The sequence below is a fragment of the Oncorhynchus mykiss genome, chromosome 14, assembly GCF_013265735.2.
Source record: "Oncorhynchus mykiss isolate Arlee chromosome 14, USDA_OmykA_1.1, whole genome shotgun sequence".
Classification (NCBI taxonomy): Eukaryota; Metazoa; Chordata; class Actinopteri; order Salmoniformes; family Salmonidae; genus Oncorhynchus; species Oncorhynchus mykiss.
Genome location: NC_048578.1, coordinates 41,718,556 through 41,735,791, shown reverse-complemented (window position 1 = coordinate 41,735,791; position 17,236 = coordinate 41,718,556). Strand labels below are relative to the sequence as shown.

At 46.5% G+C, this 17,236-nt stretch overlaps 1 protein-coding gene across 1 annotated transcript in view; it reads right to left on the bottom strand.

Moving 5' to 3' along the window:
* LOC110487800 (transcriptional regulator ATRX) overlaps positions 1-10,462 on the bottom strand; it is a 104,749-nt gene extending 94,287 nt beyond the window's left edge. The window contains exons 1-4 of the mRNA XM_036943650.1: positions 10,274-10,462; positions 4,959-5,063; positions 4,580-4,717; positions 2,588-2,683 (exon numbers count right to left, since the gene is read on the bottom strand). Coding sequence (XP_036799545.1) covers positions 2,588-2,683; positions 4,580-4,717; positions 4,959-5,058 — 334 coding nt within the window. The 5' untranslated portion in view covers positions 5,059-5,063; positions 10,274-10,462. The remainder of the gene's footprint in view (positions 1-2,587; positions 2,684-4,579; positions 4,718-4,958; positions 5,064-10,273) is intronic.
* Between the last annotated feature and the right edge of the window lie 6,774 nt (positions 10,463-17,236).

Genomic DNA, 17,236 nt, shown 5'->3' with positions numbered 1-17,236 from the left:
ATTCTACACTATTATATTATATCATTCTACACTATTATATTATATCATTCTACACTATTATATTATATCATTCTACACTATTATATTATATCATTCTACACTATTATATTATATCATTCTACACTATTATATTATATCATTCTACACTATATCATTCTACACTATTATATTCTATAATTCTACACTATTATATTATATCATTCTACACTATTATATTATATCATTCTACACTATTATATTATATCATTCTACACTATTATATTATATCATTCTACACTATTATATTATATCATTCTACACTATTATATTATATCATTCTAGACTATTATATTATATCATTCTACACTATTATATTATATCATTCTACACTATTATATTATATCATTCTACACTATAATATTATATCATTCTACACTATTATATTATATAATTCCTGACTATTTGCATTTTCAGATCAACATTTCTGTTAATTAATATCATCACACCCTTTGAGTTCCCTTGTCCATGACAGAAAATTATTTCACCACCCAATTCCTTTTTCCACGCAACTTCATCTACGGATGTAGAGTGAGTTTCCTGTAAACAACTTCATCTAAGGATGTAGAGTGAGTTTCCTTCGTATTTCATTAACCTTTGACTATGGTTCTTATACGCACTTCAGTATTGCCAGTGTAACAGTGTAGCTTCCGTCCCTCTCCTCGCTCCTACCTGGGCTCGAACCAGCAACACAACGACAACAGCCACCCTCGAAGCAGCGTTACCCATGCAGAGCAAGGGGAACAACTACCCCAAAGCTCAGAGCGAGTGACGTTTGAAAGGCTATTAGCACGCACCCCGCTAACTAGCTAGCCGTTACACCAGCCTAATCTCGGGAGTTGATAGGCTTGAAGTCCTAAACAGCGCAATGCTTGAAGCAAAGTGGTGTTTGAATGAATGCTTATGGGCCTGCTGGTGCCTACCATCGCTCAGTCAGACTGATCTATCAAATAATAGACTTAATTATAACATAATAACACACAGAAATACGAGCCTTAGGTCATTAATATGGTCGAATCCTGAAACTATCATCTCGAAAACAAGACGTTTATTCTTTCAGTGAAATACTTTCAGTCTAAATATTCCTGTGTTGCACAACCTTCAATGTTATGTCATAATTACGTAAAATTCTGGCAAATTAGGCATTTTAACTGCATTCGCGTAACAGGCAGTCTCCTTGTGGAGTGCAACAAGAGGCAGGTGGTTAGAGTTAACTGTAAGGTTGCAAGATGGAATCCCTGAGCTGACAAGGTAAAAAATCTGTCGTTCTGCCCCTGAACAAGGCAGTTAACCCACCGTTCCTAGGAAGTAATTGAAAATAAGAATGTGTTCTTAACTGACTTGCCTAGTTAAATAAAATATATATTTTTAATTATTCGGCCAAATCGGTGTGCAAAAATACCGATTTCCGATTTGTTATGAGAACTTGAAATCAGCCCTGATTAATTCGGCCATTTCGATGAATCGGTCGACCTCTAGTTGCATCATAATTACCTTTAACATACGTGTGTTTCATTCACGTTGTACAGGATGACATCATGTAAGAACATTACAGATTAACATGAGGAGTCCGTTTCATTCTGAAGATCTGTACCAAATGCCACCCTATTCTGCATGTATTATTTTTTAACCTTTAATTAAGGAGTCAAATGTAGTGCACTGTAAAGGGAAAATGGTGCCATTTGGGATCGAAATCTAGATAAAAACCCTCACTGTTAGAAACGAAACTCACTAACAGCCAGGCTAGAATATAAATTAACTGTATTCAGTAGTGTACTCCCCAATAAGGAGACTGGCAACGTTACTCAGCAATGACACAGCCCATCAGTTTGAGTGGAACTTAAAAAATTACATTTGGACAAGGGACCTAAAATTAGCCGGATTAGGTAGGCCAACGGTTTAACAAAAATGGGGCTTCCAACTGTTTTTTTTTTTTTTTACTTTAAAAATAAATTTAACTTGGGAAACTAGTAACCCTGGACACTAGCTAGAAACTTCAAATAAAATAGTATTTGTCACATGCGTCATAAAAAGGTTTAGACAAACAATGAAATGCTAATGAGCCCTTACCAACAAGGCACTGCAAGTAGTCTGGGGAGCTAGTGTAGCTCTGTAGTGCTCTGTGGTTGGAAGCCGAGCAGTTGCCATACCAGGCAGTGATGCAACCATGTACTGTTATTTCTGTCGCTTTAGGTGACATATGCTGTTTTAGGTGACGCGCGAGTCTGCTGTTTTAGGTGACGCGCGAGTCTGCTGTTTTAGGTGACGCGCGAGTCTGCTGTTTTAGGTGACGCGCGAGTCTGCTGTTTTAGGTGACGCGCGAGTCTGCTGTTTTAGGTGATCTAACTGCCTTAATGTGTTTGGACCCCAGGAAGAGCAGTTAATGGGGATCCCTAATAGACACAAATATCAATCCCAAAAGGTTTGATTTCATTAAACTGGCAGTAGTTGTGATTATTAGGCTGTAGGAACACCCTCTGGTCAAAACCTTGGGGGCTTCTCCGACTATCCCCTGGTTGGTAGCAGTGTGGTATATAGTGAGGAGACTAACCTGTCTTTCTCCGTGAGAGGTCCACTCGGAGCTTCATGGCTCCTCTGCTCTTGTCCTCCTTGTCAGTCCCAGCAGGAGGCCGCACAACCAACATCCCTGAAGGAGAGGACAGGAAAGTAGGGTGTCAGCATGCTTTCGGCTGGAGAACAGTAATGTGGTCTAGGGGAACCTAACGAGGGAGCTTCATACTCCCAGAAAAAAAAAAAACTTACTAAATGTCCTCATAATATACAGTGCATTTCGGGAGGTATTCAGACCCCGTGACTTTTTCCACATTGTTACGTTACAGCCTTATTCTAAAATGGATTACATTGTTTTTCCCTCCTCAATCTACACACACTACCCCATAATTACAAAGCAGATTAGACATTATTGCAAACGTATTTAAGATTAAAACCTGAAATGTCACATTTCCATAAGTATTCAGACTCGTTACGCAGCACTATGTTGAAGCACCTTTGGCAGCGATTACAGCCTCCAGTCTTCTTGGGTATGACGCTACAAGCTAATCACACCTGTATTTGGGGAGTTTCTCCCATTCTTCTCTGCAGATCCTCTCAAGCTCTGTCAGGTTGGATGGGGAGTGTTGCTGCACAGCTATTTTCAGGTCTCTCCAGAGATCAGGTTCAAGCCCGGGCTCTGACTGGGCCACTCAAGGACATTCAGAGACTTGTCCTGAAGCCACTCCTGCGTTGTCTTGGCTGTGTGCTTAGGGTCATTGTCCTGTTGAAAGGTCAACCTTCGCACCACTCGGGGGTCCTGAGCGCTCTGGAGCAGATTTTTATTAAGGATCGCTCTGTACCTTGCTCTATTCATCTTTCCCTCGATCCTGACTAGTTTCCCAGTCCCAGAGCATGATGCTGCCACCAACATGCTTCACCATAGGAATGAGGTCAGGTTTCCTCCAGACATGAAGATTGAACTCTTTGACCTGAATGCCAATCTTGGTTTCATTAGACAAGAGATTCTTATTTCTCATGGTCTGAGTCCTTTAGGTGCCTTTTGGCAAACTCCAAGCGGGCTGTCATGTACCTTTACTGAGGAGTGGCTTCCGTCTGGCCACTCTACCATAAAGGCCTGATTGGTGGAGTGCTGCAGAGATGGTTGTCCTTCTGGAAGGTTCTCCCATCTCCACAGAGGAACTCTGGAACTCGGAGCCATACGGACAATTCCTTTGACCTCGTGGTTTCGTTTTTGCTCTGACATACACTGTCAACTGTGGGACCATATAGACAGGTGTGTTGCCTTTCCATATCATGTCCAATCAATTGAATTTACCAAAAGGTGGACTCCAATCAAGTTGTAGAAACATCTCAAGGATGATCAATGGAAACAGGATCCACCTGAACTCAATTTCGAGTCTCATAGCAAAGGATTTGAATACAGAGATAAGATAAATAAAAAACATAAGACATTTGAAAACAGATCTAAATAAACGTTTTTGCTTTGTCATTATGGGGTATTGTGATGTCATACTGGGGTAGTGTGATGTCATTGTGATGTCATTGTGGGGTATTGTGATGTCATTGTGGGGTATTGTGATGTCATTGTGGGGTATTGTGTGTAGATTGATGAGGGGGAAAACAATTTAATCAGTTTTAGAATAAGGCTGTAACGTAAAAATGTGGAAAAAGGGAAGGGCACTGAATGAGGGTCAGATGAGATAAATGGTGGAAGTAGACATTATGCTCCTCCCACAACCAGAGAAACACCCCCCCCTTTCTATAGGAAGACAGAAATGAAAGTCTAACAAACAGAAACAACAGGTGGCTGGGTGGTACAGACCTATATAGTGCACTACTTTAGACCAGAGCCAGAGCCCTATGGTGCCCTATTCCCTATACTAAACTACTTACCCTTGAACATCAACTCAGAACAGACCAACAAACACATAATTATCCACAAAGTGTGGAAATGCACCTTTTGGCTCCACAATGATATTAAGAAGCACTAAAAACCCGTGCTGGCCCCAGATCTAGTGGTAGACCTTACCATCTGAGGCGCCATCGTCCTGTCCACTCTCGTCCGAGGTGTCTGACTCATTCCCTCCAACTTGCTTGGCTGCAACAGAAGGCTTCCTCTTGGTGTGAGAAGAGGAGGGTCTCTCAGTCTCTGTTGAGCTCCCAGCCTGAGGAATAAACAGTCATGACAGTCTATTAAAAAACATCCAAGAGGAAAAAGCATGAGAATAGCCCCAGAGTGATCGTAGTGTCCTGTTGTCTGCCACAGAAGCTACAGTCCGGCTGTTCACCAAATGGCACCCAATTCCCCATCTAGTGCACTACTGTTTTTGGTACAACAATGTTTGTGCCCAGGTGGATACATTTGAAAAAGTAAGCAGGGTACATAAAGACCATCTGATGTTGACCTACCTCCTCCTCCTCGTCCTCCTCCATCTGGTCTGTAATCGGAAGCTGACCTACTTCCTCCTCCATCACTTGGTCTGTAGATTCAGCTGAGGCCTTACTCATTTTACCTGCCAACAACAAGCCATTATTAGGTCTGAAATTATACATATTAGCTCCCAGTCATTTATTGGGTAAATCACCACCGTTTCGGCATCACTGTGCCTTCTTCAGGGTGATAACCTGGTTCAAGTATTCATGACATGTCGACAAACAGTCCAATTAGTGCAACCAATGACAATAGCGAGGGGTGTGTCATAATGATTAAGTTAATTAGAATGGATTGAAAAATAAGTTTATGGCATATTAAATATATTAGACTATTGTTGTCATATGGAAACATCATTTAATAATTTTACATAATATTAGCATCAACATACATTCTTTGACTTTCACTGTTTCCCATTTCATTACATCCTTTGGTTAAACCATAAGAAGCATCATCAACAGGGGAAACATATTTGCTGTACGCTGATAAACTGTAGAAAGAATATCCATTTATATTTATTTATTTACTTGTTCATAAGAAGGGCCTGAGATCAGTCAATATTCAGACCACTAGGGGTCAATGTTTTTTTAGACAGGATATCCAGTAAGACTCCCTTTGTAGTTGTAGGATCTCGATGTCACCTCCTCTACTTGGTGGAGCAACATGCTCCATGCCGGTGTGTTTGAGGGAGGTGATAGGATGGTTAGATTCAACGAAGTGAGCTGCTATTGGATGGTCAATGTTCTTACACCTGATTGAGCTGCGGTGTTCCGCTATGCGTTGTTTTAGTTGTCTTTTCGTTTGTCCTACGTTGGCTTTTCCACATGAACAGGTGATGAGATAGAGTTATCACAAAGACCAAGGTAGTAATCTAACAGGGACTTTTCAACCTGTATGTGGGCATCTGAAGGCTGTTTAATAGTGCTATTGCCCTGTGCGCATGAGCCACATTTGTAGTTCCCATTTGGAATGGGTGTCTAGAATAGAGGTCGACCGATTATGATTGTTCAGCGCCGATACCAATTATTGAAGGACCAAAGAAGCCGATTTAAAAAGAAATGTATTTGTAATAATGACAATTACAACAATAATGAATAAACACTTAATATAATACATCAATAAAATAAATTTAGCCTCAAGTAAATAATGAAAAATGTTCAGTTTGATTTAAATAATGCAAAAACAGTGTTGGAGAAGAAAGTAAAAGTGCTGTATTCGCGTAACTCCTTGTGGAGTGCACAAGGACTAGTTAACTGTAAGGTTGCAAGATTGGATTCCCCGAGCTGACACGGTGAAAATCTGTTGCTCTGCTCCTGAACAAGTCAGTTAACCCACCGTTCCTAGCCCTCACCCTCCGATCCAACAGGTCCCAGACGTGCTCAATGGGATTGAGACCAAGGCTCTTCACTGGCCATGGCAGAACACTGACATTCCTGTCTTGCAGGAAATCACACACAGAACGAGCAGTATGGCTGGTGGAGGGTCATGTCAGGATGGGCCTGCAGGAAGGGTACCACATGAGGGAGGAGGATGTCTTCCCTGTAACACACCTTATTGAGATTACCTGCAATGACAACAAGCTCAGTCCGATGATGCCGTGACACACCGCCCCAGACCATGACAGACCCTCCACCTCCAAATCAATCCCGCTCCATAGTACAGGCCTCGGTGTAACGCTCATTCCTTCGACGATAAATGCGAATCCCACCATCACCCCTGGTGAGACACAACCGCGACTCGTCAGTGAAGAGCACTTTTCGCCAGTCCTGTCTGCTCCAGCGACGGTGGGTTTGTGCCCATAGGCGATGTAGTTGCCGGTGATGTCTGGTGAGGACCTGCCTTACAACAGGCCTACAAGCCCTTAGTCCAGCCTCTCTCAGCATATTGAGGACAGTCTGAGCACTGATGGAGGGATTTGTGCGTTCCTGGTGTAACTCGGGCAGTTGTTGTTGCCATTCTGTACCGGTCCCACAGGTGTGATGTTCTGATGTGACAACACCTGCACAGGAGCGGTACACGTGGTCTGTCACTGCGAGGACAATCAGCTGTCCATCCTGTCTCCCTTTAGCACTGTCTTAGGCGTCTCACAGTACGGACATTGCAAGTTATTGCCCTGGCCACATCTGCAGTCTTCATGCCTCCTTGCAGCATGCCTAAGGCAGGTTCACACAGATGAGCAGGGACCCTGGGCATCTTTCTTTTGGTGTTTTTCAGAGTCAGTAGAAAGGCCTCTTCAGTGTCCTAAGTTTTCATAACTGTGACCTTAATTGCCTACCGTAACGACCATTCCACGTGTGCACGTTCATTAATTGTTTATGGTTCATTGAACAAGCATGCTTTCCCCCCCTCATCTACACAGAATACCCCATAATGACAAAGCAAAAACAGGTTCAGATATTAAAAAAACTGAAATACCTTTGCTTAATTATTCAGTCCCTTTGCTATGAGACTTGAAATTGAGCTCAGGTGCATCCTGTTTCCATTGATCATCCTTGAGATGTTTCTACAACTTGGAGTCCACCTGTGATAAATTCCATTGATTGGACATGATTTGGAAAAGGCACACACACACCTGTCTAAATCCAAGCCAAAAGGTCAAAGCTCAGAGACAGGATTGCGTTGAGGTACAAATCTGGGGAAGGGTACCAAAACATTTCTGTAGCATTTAAGGTCCCAAGAACACAGTGGCCTCCGTCAATAAATGGAATCACCAAGACTCTTCCTAGAGCTGGACACCCGGCCAAACTGATCAATCGGAGGAGATGTGCCTTGGTCAGGGAGGCGACCTAGAACCCAATGGTAACTGACAGAGCTCCAGAGATTCTCTGTGGAGATGGGAGAATCTGCCCGAAGGACAACCATCTCTGCAGCACCACCACCAATCAAGCCTTTATGGTAGAATGGCCAGAAGGAACCAACTCCTCAGACAAAGGCACATGACAGCCCTCTTCGAGTTTGCCAAAAAGGCACCTAAAGGACTCTCAGACCATGAGAAACATGACGCTCTGGTCTGATGAAATCAAGATTGAACCCTTTGGCCTGAATGCCAAGTGTCACTTCTGGAGGAAACCTGGCACCATCACCACGGTGAAGCATGGTGGTAGCAGCATCATGTCGTGGGGATGTTTTTCAGCAGCAGGGACTGGGAGACTAGTCAGGACCGAGGAAATTATGAACAGAACAAAGTAAAGAGCGATCCTTGATGAAAACCTGCTCCAGAGCACTCAGGACCTCAGACTGGGGCGAAGGTTCACCTTCCAATAGGACAATGACCCTAAACACACAGCCAAGACAACGCAGGAGTGGCTTTGGGACAAGTCTCCGAATGTCCTTGAGTGGCCCAGTCAGAGCCCGGGCTTGAACCTGGTCTAACATCTCTGGAGACCTGAAAATAGCTGTGCAGTGACGCTCCCCATCCATCCTGACAGAGCTTGAGAGGAACGGGAGAAACTCCGCAAATACAGATGAGCCAAGCTTGTAGTGTCATACCCAAGAAGACTTGAGGTCTGTAATCGCTGCCAAAGGTGCTATTACAAAGTACTGAGTAAAGGGTCTGAATAATTATGTAAATGTCAGTTGTTTTTTTTAATACATTTGCTAACATCTCTGAAAACCTGTTTTTCCTTTATCATTATGGGGTATTGTGATGTCATAGGGTATTGTGATGTCATTATGGGGTATTGTGATGTCATAGGGTATTGTGATGTCATTATGGGGTATTGTGATGTCATAGGGTATTGTGATGTCATTGGGTATTGTGATGTCATTATGGGGTATTGTGTGTAGATTGATGAAGAAAAAAACAATTGAATCCATTTTAGAATAAGGCTGTAACGTAACAATGTGGAAACAGTGGAGGGGTCTGAATGCTTTCGGAAAGCGCTGCATGTACAAATAACTAGGATTAAAGTGACAAACAGTAAAAGTAGCATTTGTGATGAGTAAAACGTTAGTACAAAAAGGGTCAATGCAGATAGTCTGGGTAGCTATTTGTTTAACTATTTAGCAGTTTTATGGCTTTTGGGGGTTGAAGCTGTTCAGGTTCCTGTTGGTTCCAGACTTGGTGCATCGGTAACGGTTTGCCGTGCGGTAGCAGAGAGGACAGTCTATTACTAGGGTGGCCGGAGTCTGGCCCTTTTTAGGGCCTTCCTCTGACACTGCCTGGTATACAGGTCTTAGATGGCAGGGAGCACAGCCCCAGTGAAGCACCACACTCTGTAGCGTCTTCCCAAACAGTTTCCATACCAAGCAGTGATGCAGCCAGTCAAGATGGTGCAGCTGTATAACTTGAGGATCTGAGGGCCCATGCCAAATCATTTCAGCCTCCCGCGGAAGGAAGAGGCTAGTTACATGGTTAGCTAGCAACCAAACATTACGGTCCGTTTTTTTACTATTCATATTATATATAACCTAACAAACGTTAGCTTGCTAGATCGCTACTTAACTTAGTAAAATTCATTTACAACAGCTCGTTGTAAAGAGAAAAAAAGACCAGAGCGCTAGCTCTAGTTAGCATTTAGCTAACTCGGATAATTCATTGCCATTTTGCGTCGTTATAGGCGTGAAGCGGTTCTGTTGCTCATCTCTCTAATGTATCGGTTTCCTGTCTGCCGTGTGCGCTTCCAGGGAGGCTCTCTGGCATGTACATGAAGGCCAACTGGGAGAGAAACGGTCTACAAAAACGCGGGCCTCATCCCATCAAAGGCTAACTAACTAGAAAACGGGTTAGTGCACATACAAGATGGCTAAATAGCTAAGTCAACCAGACAAAGTTATGAGATCAAACAAAACAGACATCACTGCAGCATGTCAAGATTTCAGAGAATATGTTCCCCGGGCAACCCTGCAATCCCAGTGCAGGCATGGTCCAGTGCATTCAGAGGCATGCACCGAAATGCATGCATCCGTTTATCCCCCTCCCCCCTAGAATGAAATGTAACATTTCACATTAGTTAGCATGCTAGTTAGCAAGTCAACTGCGACTAGCTGATGCATTTCAAGACAACACAGGTGGAATTGTACGCGCACAATTGTTTTGTGATGCAACATTTACCATTTCGAAAATACTCACTAATAGTGGATAGTTCGATATATAGATAGATAGCTTATAAAATACCTCAGTTTTTCATACTGTAAGCTAACTACATTGCTGCGTTGGAGAAAACGTACCGGCTCCGCTGCGTAACACCGTTACATAGCTAGACAGCTAACTAGCCTAGCACAGTGTTTCAATGCAAAGCCGCCAACATCAGGAACTGCTTTTTAGGAAAAAAAGCCGAATATTACGCATACCTTCTGTACTCTGTAGTCATTTCTTGAACGACTGAGACACGTGTAGTTCTTGGCACGTCGTCCCGGAGATAAAAACACTGTTAATTTTAGAGAGAAGAAAAATATATTTCGACTATTGATGCAACCCTGTTCACTGGAGACAAAGCAAAGTCGCCATCATACCGGATGGCTGGAGACGCGCTAAAATGGCGCATCAAGCGCAAATCGTATCTGCTATCCTATTGGTTGATGAGTCAGGAAATTCTGGCTTTCCGATTGGCCAAAACCTTTTGAGCGTTCCCATAAGCTTAGAATATAGTGCGTACAGAAATCTCTTAATATCTACTGGCGATTTTTTGTGTGTGTCCCACCTCTTTGATCTGGTTTTATTTGTTATTCATTCATGAATAATACACACAGAGGCAGGCACCACACTGTACACATTCTACAATGGAAATGCCACATGCATACCCGGTACACACTATTTTGCTCTGATATTCTGAGCCTCCCGTAGATGCAGGCTGCATTCTGGTCTCAGTCTTGAATTCTACACTATATTGTACTAGATTCTAAACTATATGTACTAGATTCTAAACTATATAGTACTGAATTATAAACTATATTGTACTAGATTCTAAACTCTCTTGTACTAGATTCTAAACTATATTGCTTTCTAAACTATATTGTACTAGATTCTAAACTATAGTGTACTAGATTCTAAACTATATTGCTTTCTAAACTATATTGTACTAGATTCTAAACTATTGTACTAGATTCTAAACTATATTGCTTTCTACTCTATATTGTACTTGATTCTAAACTCCATTGCTTTCTAAACTATATTGTACTAGATTCTAAACTATTGTACTAGATTCTAAACTATATTGCTTTCTACTCTATATTGTACTTGATTCTAAACTCCATTGCTTTCTAAACTATATTGTGCTAGATTCTAAACTCTATTGCTTTCTACACTATATTGTACTAGATTCTAAACTCCATTGCTTTCTAAACTCTATTGTACTAGATTCTAAACTCCATTGCTTTCTACACTATATTGTACTAGATTCTAAACTCTATTGTACTAGATTCTAAACTCCATTGCTTTCTACACTATATTGTACTAGATTCTAAACTCGATTGTACTAGATTCTAAACTCCATTGCTTTCTAAACTATATTGTGCTAGATTCTAAACTCTATTGCTTTCTAAAGTTGACTCTAGTCTATTGTGCTGCCAAACTTATTCCACACTCAGAGCCTGGCCTGTCCCCTCGGGTAGGCCTACGTCTTCCCCACTCAGAGCCTACCCGACAGGTAGGCCTACGTCTTTGTCACGCCCTGGCCATAGAGAAGCTTTTATTCTCTATTTTGGTTAGGCCAGGGTGTGACTAGGGTGGGCATTCTATGTTCATTTTCTATGTTTTGTATTTCTTTGTTGTTTGGCGGGTGTGGTTCTCAATCAGAGGCAGCTGTCTATCGTTGTCTCTGATTGAGAACCATACTTAGGTAGCTTTTTCCCACATGGGTTTTGTGGGTAGTTGATTTCGGTTTAGTGTTTTTCACCTTTCAGGACTGTTTTGGTTATGACCGTTGTTATTTTCGTCTTTAGTGGTCAGTGTCAATAAACAAACATGAACACATACACGCTGTGCTTTGGTCCTCACCTTCTTCCACTAACAGCCGGTACAGAACTAGCCACCACCAAAGGACCAAGCAGCGTGGTGAAAGGGACTCCTGGACAGGTGAGCAGCGCTATTTGGACTATGAGACAACCTGGGAGGAGGTAGAAAGGTGGTTGGTCGACCCAGGGAGAGTGCCGGAGCCCGCCTGGGAGTCTCTGGAACAGTGTGAGGAGGGATACCGGCGACTGGAATTTGCAACACGAACACGGCTGGGAAGGAAGCCCGAGAGGCAGCCCCAAAAGATTTGGGGGTGGCAGTCAGGTTGGAGACCTGAGCCCAATCCCCGTGCTTACCGTGGCGAGCATGGGATTGGTCAGGCCTCGTGCTATGGGGTGATGCGCACTGTGTCTCGGCCGAGCATTCATAGGTTGGTGTGCTCGGTGCCAGCGTCCCGCATTTGACGGGTGGAAGCTGGCATCCAGCCAGAACAGGTGGGGCCAGCTCTGCGCTCGAGACCGCCAGTACGCCTCCACGGCCCAGTGTGTCCGGCACTGCCAGAGTGTCCCCCGCCTGTCCGGCACTGCCAGAGTGTCCCCCGCCTGTCCGGCACTGCCAGAGTGTCCCCCGCCTGTCCGGCACTGCCAGAGTGTCCCCCGCCTGTCCGGCACTGCCAGAGTGTCCCCCGCCTGTCCGGCACTGCCAGAGTGTCCCCCGCCTGTCCGGCACTGCCAGAGTGTCCCCCGCCTGTCCGGCACTGCCAGAGTGTCCCCCGCCTGTCCGGCACTGCCAGAGTGTCCCCCGCCTGTCCGGCACTGCCAGAGTGTCCCCCGCCTGTCCGGCACTGCCAGAGTCTCCCCCGCCTGTCCGGCACTGCCAGAGTCTGTCCGGCGCTTGTTTTTGTAAATAGTGTCAATAAACAAACATGACCACGTACCACGCTGTGCTTTTGTCATCACCTTCTTCATGCAACGATGACAGTTAGTCTTCCCCACTCAGAGCCTGGCCTGTCCCCTCAGGTAGGCCTACGTCTTCCCCACTCAGAGCCTGGCCCCTCAGGTAGGCCTACATATTCTCCACTCAGAGCCTGGCCCCTCAGGTAGGCCTACATATTCCCCACTCAGAGCCTGTCCCCTCAGGTAGGCCTACGTCTTCCCCACTCAGAGCCTGTCCCCTCAGGTAGGCCTACGTCTTCCCCACTCAGAGCCTGTCCCCTCAGGTAGGCCTACGTCTTCCCCACTCAGAGCCTGGCCCCTCAGGTAGGCCTACATATTCCCCCCTCAGAGCCTGTCCCCTCAGGTAGGCCTACATATTCCCCCCTCAGAGCCTGTCCCCTCAGGTAGGCCTACATATTCCCCACTCAGAGCCTGGCCTGTCCCCTCAGGTAGGCCTACATATTCCCCCCTCAGAGCCTGTCCCCTCAGGTAGGCCTACGTCTTCCCCACTCAGAGCCTGTCCCCTCAGGTAGGCCTACGTCTTCCCCCCTCAGAGCCTGGCCTGTCCCCTCAGGTAGGCCTACATATTCCCCCCTCAGAGCCTGGCCCCTCAGGTAGGCCTACATATTCCCCCCTCAGAGCCTGGCCCCTCAGGTAGGCCTACATATTCCCCCCTCAGAGCCTGTCCCCTCAGGTAGGCCTACGTCTTCCCCACTCAGAGCCTGGCCCCTCAGGTAGGCCTACGTCTTCCCCACTCAGAGCCTGGCCTGTTCCCTCAGGTAGGCCTACATATGCCCCACTCAGAGCCTGTCCCCTCAGGTAGGCCTACGTCTTCCCCACTCAGAGCCTGGCCCCTCAGGTAGGCCTACATATTCCCCACTCAGAGCCTGTCCCCTCAGGTAGGCCTACGTCTTCCCCCCTCAGAGCCTGTCCCCTCAGGTAGGCCTACGTATTCCCCCCTCAGAGCCTGTCCCCTCAGGTAGGCCTACATATTCCCCACTCAGAGCCTGTCCCCTCAGGTAGGCCTACATATTCCCCACTCAGAGCCTGGCCCCTCGGGTAGGCCTACGTCTTCCCCACTCAGAGCCTGTCCCCTCAGGTAGGCCTACGTCTTCCCCACTCAGAGCCTGTCCCCTCAGGTAGGCCTACATATTCCCCCCTCAGAGCCTGTCCCCTCAGGTAGGCCTACATATTCCCCCCTCAGAGCCTGTCCCCTCAGGTAGGCCTACATATTCCCCCCTCAGAGCCTGTCCCCTCAGGTAGGCCTACATATTCCCCACTCAGAGCCTGGCCTGTCCCCTCAGGTAGGCCTACATACTCCCCCCTCAGAGCCTGTCCCCTCAGGTAGGCCTACGTCTTCCCCACTCAGAGCCTGTCCCCTCAGGTAGGCCTACATATTCCCCACTCAGAGCCTGTCCCCTCAGGTAGGCCTACATATTCCCCACTCAGAGCCTGGCCCCTCAGGTAGGCCTACATATTCCCCACTCAGAGCCTGTCCCCTCAGGTACGCCTACGTCTTCCCCACTCAGAGCCTGGCCTGTCCCCTCAGGTAGGCCTACGTCTTCCCCACTCAGAGCCTGTCCCCTCAGGTAGGCCTACGTCTTCCCCACTCAGAGCCTGGCCTGTCCCCTCAGGTAGGCCTACATATTCCCCCCTCAGAGCCTGTCCCCTCAGGTAGGCCTACATATTCCCCCCTCAGAGCCTGTCCCCTCAGGTAGGCCTACGTCTTCCCCACTCAGAGCCTGTCCCCTCAGGTAGGCCTACATATTCCCCCCTCAGAGCCTGTCCCCTCAGGTAGGCCTACGTCTTCCCCACTCAGAGCCTGGCCCCTCAGGTAGGCCTACATATTCCCCACTCAGAGCCTGGCCCCTCAGGTAGGCCTACATATTCCCCACTCAGAGCCTGTCCCCTCAGGTAGGCCTACGTCTTCCCCACTCAGAGCCTGGCCCCTCAGGTAGGTCTACATATTCCCCCCTCAGAGCCTGTCCCCTCAGGTAGGCCTACATATTCCCCCCTCAGAGCCTGTCCCCTCAGGTAGGCCTACGTATTCCCCCTCAGAGCCTGGCCCCTCAGGTAGGCCTACGTCTTCCCCACTCAGAGCCTGGCCTGTCCCCTCAGGTACGCCTACGTCTTCTCCACTCAGAGCCTGGCCTGTCCCCTCAAGTAGGCCTACGTCTTCCCCACTCAGAGCCTGTCCCCTCAGGTAGGCCTACATATTCCCCCCTCAGAGCCTGGCCCCTCAGGTAGGCCTACGTCTTCCCCACTCAGAGCCTGGCCCCTCAGGTAGGCCTACGTCTTCCCCACTCAGAGCCTGGCCCCTCAGGTAGGCCTACGTCTTCCCCACTCAGAGCCTGGCCCCTCAGGTACGCCTACGTCTTCTCCACTCAGAGCCTGGCCTGTCCCCTCAAGTAGGCCAACGTCTTCCCCACTCAGAGCCTGTCCCCTCAGGTAGGCCTACGTCTTCCCCACTCAGAGCCTGTCCTGTCCCCTCAGGTAGGCCTACATATTCCCCACTCAGAGCCTGTCCCCTCGGGTAGGCCTACAAAAAGTATGTTATAAACCAGGACACACTATTCTGAGGGATGCCTGGAAGAGCCTGAAAACCCTCTCTGGACTCAACAGTCACCACTAGCCTGCCTCATCCCAGGACCCTGCTACCAGCCAGCTACCACCCGGTACTCAACCCTGCACCTCAGAGACTCGGGATGCTTTGCCCTATGTATATAATCAAATCAAATTGCATTAGTCACATGTGCTGAATACAACAGGTGTAGTAGACCTTACAGTGAAATGCTTACTTAAAGAGCCCCTAACCAACAATGCAGGTTAAAAAAATATGCATAACAATCAGAAATAAAAGTAACAAGTGATTAAAGAGCAGCAGTAAAGTAACAATAGCTAGACTATATACAGGAGGTACCGGTACAGAGTCAATGTGCGGGGGCACCTGTTGAGGTAATATGTACATGTAGGTAGAGTTATTAAAGTGACTATTGTCATGGAAATTTCCTCTATTTACCAAATCATGAGAGCAAACCACACACACAAGTCAGAGTTGGTTATCACAAAGTCCATCTTTAATTATATGAGCTCTATCACAACCCTGTGACTCTCAGATCAATTCAGTGTCTATCAATGAATTCTCTGAGAGTCCCTCACACATTGTTACTGAGATTCTTTATAGCAAAGACACACATATCCAGACAGCATAGGCATAATTTATCGTTCAGCTTTGTCTCCTAAACTATGTTCTTTTCTCAAACTCAGAACCATAAACCAATCCTCCATATCAACAGGCATATATCAAATCCATCCTATCTTGACAAGATCACAGAGACACACTGACTGGCACACAGACATTGTGGAGCCAAGAGATAAACACTTGACCTCTCCCCTCTCTCCGGCCCAAGCAACTTAGTCTTGACATAGAACAGATACTGCAACCCCGCCACAGTATTATACAAAAATAACATTCTGATGAGAAGTAACTTACAAACATATGATGAATATAAAACATCTTACCTACGTTACCAACCAATTCTGATTATTCCCCAACACTATGCATAGATGATAACAACAGAGAGTAGCCGCGGCGTAAAAGGGAGGGAGATGGAGGTGCAATGCAAATAGTTTGGGCGCGCCGGTACCGCTTGCCGTGCGGTAGCAGAGAGAACAGTCTATGACTGGGGTGGCTGGAGTCTGACAATTTTATGGGTCTTTGTCTGACACCGCCTGGTATAGAGGTCCTGGATAGCAGGAAGCTTGGCCCCAGTGATATACTGGCCCATTTGCAATACCCTCTGTAGTGCCTTGCGTTCGGAGGCCGAGCAGTTGCCATACCAGGCAGTGATGCAACCGGTCAGGAAACTCTCGATGGGGCAGATGTAAAACCTTTTGAGGATCTGAGGACCCATGCCAAATCTTTTCAGTCTCCTGAGGGGGAATAGGTTTTGTCGTACCCTCTTCACGACTGTCTTGTGGTGCTTGGACCATGTTAGTTTGTTGGTGATGTGGACACCAAGGAACTTGAAGATCTCAACCCGCTCCACTACAGCCTGTCGAGAATGGGGGCGTGCTCGGTCATCTTTTTCCTGTAGTCCACAATCATATCCTTTGTCTTGATTACGTTGAGGGAGAGGTTGTTGTCCTGGCACCACACAGCCAGGTCTTTGACCTCCTCCATATAGGCTGTCTTGTCGTTGTCGGTGATCAGGCCTACCACTGTTGTGTTATTGGCAAACTTAATGATGGTGTTGGAGTCGTGCCTGGCCATGCAGTCATGAGTGAACAGGGAGTACAGGAGGGGACTGAGCATGCACCCCTAAGGGGCCCCTGTGTTGAGGATCAGCGTGGTTGATGTGTTGTCACCTACCCTTACCACCTGGGGGTGACCCGTCAGGAAGTCCAGGATCCAGTTGCAGAGGGATG